We start from the raw sequence: 8,590 nt of genomic DNA, 5'->3' as shown, positions 1-8,590 counted from the left end.
CTAACTGCTGTCGTAACAGGAAATCCATAGTGCTTCGGATAAAAAACATATTGAAAGAATTAGTTTTGACAAAGCAACATTTCAAAAGAGCTTTGTCTAAACTGCAATATATATTGTACAGAGTGTAGCTGGGTGTAACATTTGGAAGAAGCCATAAATGCATTTTGAATAACAACTAATGATAGCAGCATACAAATGTAATATGTAAGGTCATTACCGAGTTAACGAATGTTATATATTACAGGGAACTATCAGGTTGGAACTATGCCGAAAAGGGAACGTGTTAAACCTGGCAAATGGCACGTGTCTGAAACTCCAGAGGGAAGGATTCAAGATTGGTTGACGGCATGGGACAAGGGCCATTGGGATTTCGTCTACCTGAAACCTAGCCCGTGAGTACACATAGGGTAGAGTAGGTCGGGCACAGGGACTTCATCTACACGGGGCCAGTAGGTATACATAGGGTAGAGTAGGTCGGGCACTGGAACTCCACCTACACGGGGCCAGTAGGTTTACATAGGGTAGAGTAGGTCATGCACTGGGAATTTATTTATACGGAGCCTGACCAATCTTAATTTGGAAAAGTTTTAACTTGATTTACAAATTTGTATCTGTTTACACATAGAGCATGTGGATGATCATGAATTTCGAAAGCCATAACGACCCGTGAAGATCCGGGTTAGGATAGGTTTTCACCAACCCATGCTTGCCGTAGAAGGTGAATGCTCGTGGTAAGAGGCGGAGGATCCCAATTGCGTGGATTGATGATCATGATGTAAGTCACTAGATTGTTTGGTCCAGACTCATACAGTTGGAATATTGGAGTGCGGGGTTTCATAACAAACAACAACAACAACAAAAGTCATTACAGTGTCGATGTTGATAATTTTATTCTTTGAATACACAACGCCATTTAGAAAGTGGTCAAATGTAACAAATGTTATATTTGGGATAACACTTTCTTAGTAAAGTACAGATTCTCGTACTTTTTTGTGGGTTGAGTCCCGTCCGGGATTCGAACCCACACTTGCCAGAGTGAGGCACCTAATCGCCAGCACACAAAGTCAGCGATCTAACCCACTCAGCCACCGAGGTTTCCACAAAATGAAAGTCCGACAACTGGTTAACTGTTAAACTTTATTCTTTTTATGCAGGAATCTGGTGAAATACTTTGATAAAGTGACTGAGGGACGGAAAGGTTTGAAAATACTCGTTCCCCACTGTGCCACGACCTATGACCTCATCTGGTGAGTGTTTCTACTGGACATAGCGCCAACTCAACACAGTACTCCAACATAGTACAAGCATACACCGAAGGCGTTATGAAAAACATTGCGACTTGAACAATCATTCTTATTCTTGGAATTGTCGGATATGACAAAAACACTTACAGTTCGGTCATGGTTGTACTCTATGTTCATGTTAATCCCAGTCTCCATTGTTTGTATGGAAACGTGTTCCGGCAATGAACAGACTGTCCATCTGGAATGTCTGAACAACGTTGAAGTTGTAAATCCTAAACCTGCATTAACATATCATACAATAATAACTTCTGTCAGATGAGGACCCGTGATGATCCGGGGTAGAATGGGTCTTCAGCAACCCATGCTTGCCATAAAGGGCGACTATGCTTGTCGTAAGAGACGACTAACGGGATCGGGTGGTCAGGCTCGCTGATTTGGTTGATGCATATCCTCGATCCTAATTGCGTGGATCGATGTTCATGATATCAATCACTGGATTGTCTGGTCCAAACTCGATTATTTACAGACCGCCTTCATATAGCTGGAATATTGCTGAGTGCAGCGTTAAAACAAACAAACAAACAAATCCTTCCGTTGAACCATACTTTTCTGCAGGTGTTTTAGGGTGAGTAAGTGAATATGGTTTTACGCCGCTTTTAGCAATATTCCAGCAATATCACGGCCTGGGATACCAGAAATGGGATTTACACGTTTTAGAAAATAAATAAGACATCTATAATATTTATTAGTTGAATTCCCTCAAGTAATGCCAATGAAACAATTCAAGAGAGTTCACGTGCGCCTATATTCGATGTGCAGATTTGCCCCCATTAGTCAAGGATCCGGTGATCTTGGGTTCGAATCCCATATTCTTACTTATTACGAGATATGGTTTGTTTGCAAGGGGAAATGGCCTCTATGATTTACTATACTCGTACTCATACAACCTGTTCACTTTGGGGTTTAATCACACATTAAGCTAACACAATCACGCTGAACAAAACTGAGACACTCTTTAAAAAGGAGTTTAACTATACTCATACACCAAAGGATCATAGCGTCAGTACTTTGGTAACCAACACTTCAATATTTATTTCATTTTAAAGTAAACTGTTTCCGTATATACTAGTAACTTAGCCATCACCAAATTAATTAATTGTTAGCCATGATCGTCGCTTCTTTTTAACAGAGTGATGGTTTTACCGTGAGGTTAGTGGGTTCACCTGCACCCGTTTGTACAAAGACTGATGAAGATCCGATGGCTGACGTTTTTGTCTTTGTGTTTAGGTTGTGTGAGCAAGGGTACACTGTAGTAAATAACATTACAATTTTACAGACTCTCTGATATCGATGACGTTTTTGACGTGTTTAGGTTATGTGAGCAAGGTCACTCCGTGGTTGGCACTGATTTGGCCGAGAGCGCCGCACAGCGGATCTTCAAACAGTACAAGAAGAAACCAGTCATTGAAGACGTCCCAAGGATCGCCGGAAAACTTTACAAGGTAATGGTACCAATCAGGAGAGAAATGAGACACACTTCCTATTTGTTTCCAATTTCTAAATTTTAAAGAAATATTTCCGTCGTGCCCAGGTGTCACGGATCTCTGCTTCATTGAACAGGGGTGTCAGTAAATGTAATGAGAACGTGGTAACAGGTTCACAGGTATATCATTAACAACTAATGGTACCAAAACATGACAATAAAGAGATCAAATAAGCCCAATCTGCGCTGACGAAGACCTCTGATTAATTAAATCAGAACAAATACACAAGCGGCTTAGGATAAATAACTGGAAATAAAGATATGTCGCCTTGACTGTAAAATAGACGAGAACGTCTGAATATCGACTAAATATTCAGCCACTTTGACTGAGGAAGAAAATACTAAAATTCCCCAAAAGCTAGACAATAACGGAAAGGTTTGTTATCCACGGATTACCGGAAGAACTGAGTATTGGAAACCCTAGTTGCTTAGTAACCAGACAATCACGGGAAGGATTGTTATCCATGGATTACTGGAAGAACTGAGTATTGGAAACCATAGTTACTAAGTAGATAAATACAACGAGAGTGGTAAAGACACAAGATCTGACAAAGTTTAGATATATACTGCGCGCGGACCTCAGAGGCGACAATCCCTCATGTACAGCCGGGGAATAAACAGTCTGGGCCGCCAACGTGTGTTTTTAATCATGGGGAAAACACGCATAGGAAACTAATTTCTATATACTGAAGTTAGTTATAGAATAAAGCACTGAATATAAGCTATCCAACGGCTTCATTACAGATTTACCACAAGCCATATACAATTATTGAGGAGGCAAAAATAATCATAAATACCTGAGAAATATTTGAGTGTACATATAAATTCACCTAATTTTGCAATTCATGGTTACAATTCTTTTCAATACATGACTAAGGTAGCGAACATTTAGGAGATGACAAACGTCAGGTCCATACATGGTATGAGTGTGCCATTAAATTTTCAAAAGCAGGAAATAGTCGGGTCACCAATTCTCTAACTGCAATGACACTGTATGTCTAACTGCAATGACACTTTACAACGACGACCGCCGGACTTTGGCGAGTGGCGTTGGAAATAACGTTGCGGCCAGTAGATCGTGACAAGGCTAGATTTAATGACCCGGTGACACTAGGCAAATTGTATATATAGCTGTCAATTGCAATTCGTCCCAAACGTGTTTTATTAAGGATAGTCACCGAGTCAAACTATAAGGCTAATAGACCTAAAGTAACACTGGTCTAATAACCTCACAATGGAATTATATATCTGCACACGCCAACTGTGCGATATTTTTATATAAAACGCAAAAGAAACAATATTTTTCATTAAACACAGTACTGTGTATTTGTTACCTATGCCCAGGCTATTTAACACAATACAGGCACTGGTCATTGGCCGAGAAAGTGCTGGCTAGTTAGGGGACAAGTTATGTATATATGCAAAACGTCTATTTTATAATCACTAAGTCGATTTGACGTTTAAGAAATAATGAAAGGTTCAGGTTATCAAATGCAATGTATCTTCTCTTCTGTTACAGAATGATACTGGTACCTTCAAATTTTACGTGGGCAATTTCTTTCTGTTTAACGAGTGAGTATAACGATATACTGTTATCATGTTATAACCCAAGGGGGATATGATTTTCGCTGCTTTTAGCAATATATCAGTTATATCAGGGCTTTACCCACAACGCCACACCCCCTGTCCCCACGTTGTGAGAAGAAAGTTTGTATGCACATACCTGTGTGCGTGCGTACATGCGTGCGTGCGTGCATGGGGATGCTTGATCATCTACAGGAACGACTAGCTCAACTGCGGGAAATATTGATGTACGTTTAAAACAGTTAGGTAATCTCCAGTCCACCAGGACATTCGAATAGTTGAAACAAGGTCTTTACCAATATTCCTAAGTTTAGGCCGTGACTTTTAAGGCAGGATTGCAACACGGGCAAATAAGACTAAAATGTTATTCTTTAAGCTAATGGTAATGTTAAAAAAAAGTGACTTCGGGTTTGCGATAAATAAGCTGACGTTTCTTTCTTCTCACAATTATGTGCTTATTATCTCTTCATATTGTCCTACTCCCATTCTGGTTGAGACAAGTTGAAAATAAAAACACCCCTTCCAGTCAGCAGCTCCAGAAACAAACGTTATAACTGCAATTTCAGACACGAACATAGTCTTCAGATGAAAATATTTACATGCATTTAGAGATAAATAGGCATGTTATAACATACAGCAGTTTCTGTTTCAAGGGATTTGGAAGGAACGTTCGACTTCATCTGGGACTCGAAGGCTATGTGCGCCGTTGATGTTCGAGACAGACACGAGTATGTATGCAATATACTCGTTTGTTTCAGTTGAATAAGAAAATGGTTTGTGTGGCCCAATTACTTTATTATACTCTGCCCAGAGAAAGTTTGCTAAACTGGTGCCCTTTTGCAGCTCAGCACTTTTTTTATATTATTACTGTCGGCATTTCCAAGGCAAGAAGTTGGTTCAAACATATATATATTATATAATTGGAATCTTTTTATGAGAATGCATGACGATTCCGACTGATAAGGGGCTCCTTGCTTGCCCTCAGATGCAACAAGGATGGATATTTGGGATGGTTGCTTCTTACTGTGATTATTACATTTATGATAATAAGTGCAAATAATTATGTCGTTGTAAGTTGAGAACATTTTGTAATTTTAAAGAAGCACGTGTGTTTGTTATTTTCATATTTAAAGTGTTCCGCTTGATTTTATGTTATTGACAATACAAGCGTAGATATGCTGTGCGCTGTGCTGCACGTCTTAGTGACTGATGTGTTTGTACTCCCAGCTACTTGAAAGTCATCCGACGGGTGATGGGACCTAGGTGTACCATGATGCTGGAGTTTCCTAAGAACATTTTTCCAGGTAGTTTGGTTATAAGTCTTTCGATTAATTATAACACCGATATATATCCATCCACGTCATTCTTAATTCCAATACTAAAATGGAACAATCTGGTCAAAGACGCCGTCCCAAACTAGGCCTTGATTTTCGAAACGATCGTAAATCGTAAAATTATCGTAAATTTATCGTAAGCAAATCGTAGGCTATCGTAGCATATTTTCGAAACTATCGTAGCCTTAAGATATCTTATTTTTGAACGTAAGTTGTTAAGATTTATTTTAGCTAAGATCGTTTCGAAAATCTAGGCCCTGATCTTAAGGGAATGCATATTTGTGTGTGTGTGTGTGGGGGGGGGGGGGGGGGGGGGGGTTTCAACGCCACACTCAATATTCCAGCTATATGACGGTCTACTCATCCGGGTTACAATGACATACATCCAGAGAATCTGAGCACTCGATCCCGTTAGTCGCGCCTCACGACAAGCATGGGTTGGTGATGACCAGTTCTAACACGAATCTCCACGGAGTTAAACCAAGGGACAGAGCAAAGAACAAATGCATAAGATCAAATCAGTGTGACTGATCATTTATATTCTATCGTTTGTGCTCAAATGTCCTAGATAAACAAGACCGGTCCAAGAAGGGCTGTATATGAGTGGGTAAACCTAGGCTTTGTTTAATTTCAGGTGCGCCCTATCATTTCACTGAGGAACAGTTGAAAGATATTTACGGTAACTACTATATCTATAAAGGTCATTTGAGAAGCTGATCTCAGTCAAAATGTGCTTAGTCATGTTTAAGAATGTGTATAAATCCATAACAGAAAAGACGTTTGGTGTATTCAATCTAAATATGCTAAGTGTCTATACAGTGTAGTCTCAACGAAGACCGTGTTGACTTAGGACTTCATTTTCTTTGGGGTTTTTTGTGCTACGTTTCTGTGCAGGTGCGAGTACATTTATCAAGCACCTGTTTACAAACGTCTCTCCGAAAGAATAAAGAAGTTAAAATCAATGTCAGCTCCATTTTCATCTGCAGTGACTATAATCACAATAACGTTTGAAGCACGCCCTTCTTAGATTTGATACCAACATGAGACAGAGTATGGTTTTATGCCGCTTTTAGCAATCATCCAGCCATATCACGGCGCGGGGAACCAAGACTAGATATGAGATACAGTCCAAATACGTCTCACCTCAAAAATCAAAACTCTATCGGTGTGTCCCTTAGTTCCATGGACCAGAGCCTGTAGTTCAGAACTGTGTTGTAAAAACTTTGGTACGAATTTTGTTTTCTTTTGTGGGCGCTGAGGCGAGAGGGCGAGTTTGATATCATAAAGAAATTCTTTTATCCTCCCAATCAACTACTTATTTTCATGCAATTGAGATCTTAAATTAACCTAATGACAAAGGCCAACTAATCATATTTTGATTGATTGTTTTTGCCTTAACCGAATGCAATACGCTTTGTTGTTCACGAAGGCGACATTTGCGATGTGGAATACCAAGACCAATACGAGTTCGAGCCTTACAAAACCTTCCACGGGGATATGGACGAAGAAGGGCAACCTCTGATGGAGAAAGAGGAGGGGGAGGAAGAGGAGTCAATTGTTATTGTTCTTCTTAATTATTATCTGAAGAAGAGAGAGTGATGTATGTCTTCTCAACTCACAATGAGCCAGGGTGCAGTCAATGCTGTAGACATGAGGATATTAAACCTGACTACCGTCATCCGAGCACATCGGAAGCAGATGAACGTATTTGATATGTTAATGTCTTAGAGCACTAGGCTGTGGTCAACGTGCAGTCCTTGCTTAAATGAACTCTTTGTTTAATTGTTTGTCTGTCGTCCCATATATTCTGGAGTACATTAGTCTAACATTCAATGATTGCCTTAATTTGAAACATACAATGTCACAGTTTCGCATATGGTACTCAGTGATATGTGTTTGTCTGTGTACTCATATACTCTGGTATATATCAGTCTAACATTCAATGATTACCTTAATTAGTAACATACATTGTCAAACATCCGGTACTTAGTGCAACGTTATAGGCAGACTGAACATGGGCAACGGATTATTGAGATGACATCACACTACTGTGACTATTCTTGTCTTTTTCTAAGTGTCGTGTTAGTTAATAAGTACTAGTAGCATGATTGTTGCGGATATATATAGAACAGAACATATTATGTCAAAATATTTTGCATTTTGGAAACAATTATCGAGTTAGCAAAGTTAAATAAAACATTACACATGAAGATATGTATAACTTATCTGTTTAATGGATCCTTATGAGGCATCTGTATTGCAGAAAAATATTGCACTGTACGAACTCTGGAATGAGTGGTTAGTTAAAATATCCAAAAGGAGTACAACGGAATCCTCAGGAAATAATAATATTGCATATTCAGCAAAGCATACTGAGACACTGTGAAAGCGCACAATCGACTTTAAAACTCGAAATCAGTAAAGCGTTATTTTGCTCGTCCAGCTCCCAACACAGCAGATGAGATTCGAACCCTAACGACGACATTGTTGTGTTTGATTATCTCTAGCCTAAACACAAGGAACAACTTCATTTGATTTTTGTGGCCAAAAATCGAATATGCGTGTTTCCCTGTTGGTTCGCACAGAAGGCTTAGCGCTATACATTTGTATCATATCCGGTTATAAGTGCTCATGTGTAGCGCCGTTAATTATGAATCCAAATAATGGTTGGTTGGTTTGTTGTTTTAAGCCGCACTCAGCAATATTCCAGCTATATGACGGCGGTTTCTAAATAATCGAGTCTGGACCAGACAATCCAGTAATTGATATCATGAACATCGTTCCACGCAATTGGGATCGATGACATGCATCAACCAGGTCAGCCAATCTGACCACCCCATCCCGTTCGTCGCCTCTTACGATAAGCATAGTCCCCTTTTACGGCA

The 8,590-nt window shown here is 39.6% G+C and overlaps 1 protein-coding gene across 1 annotated transcript; it reads left to right on the top strand.

The window, feature by feature from the left end:
- Window positions 1-264: 264 nt before the first annotated feature.
- LOC139479368 (probable thiopurine S-methyltransferase) lies at window positions 265-7,806 on the top strand. Its single transcript, XM_071262227.1, has 8 exons — window positions 265-392; window positions 1,155-1,247; window positions 2,617-2,746; window positions 4,307-4,359; window positions 5,025-5,099; window positions 5,599-5,675; window positions 6,340-6,384; window positions 7,135-7,806. The coding sequence occupies exons 1-8, from the start codon at window positions 265-267 to the stop codon at window positions 7,302-7,304; spliced, it is 771 nt and encodes a 256-aa protein (XP_071118328.1). The 3' UTR covers window positions 7,305-7,806.
- The last annotated feature ends 784 nt before the right edge of the window (window positions 7,807-8,590 follow it).

This window comes from Haliotis cracherodii, unplaced genomic scaffold, assembly GCF_022045235.1.
Source record: "Haliotis cracherodii isolate W230 unplaced genomic scaffold, xgHalCrac1.p SCAF_4, whole genome shotgun sequence".
Classification (NCBI taxonomy): domain Eukaryota; kingdom Metazoa; phylum Mollusca; class Gastropoda; order Lepetellida; family Haliotidae; genus Haliotis; species Haliotis cracherodii.
This window is presented reverse-complemented; position numbering and strand designations above follow the sequence as displayed.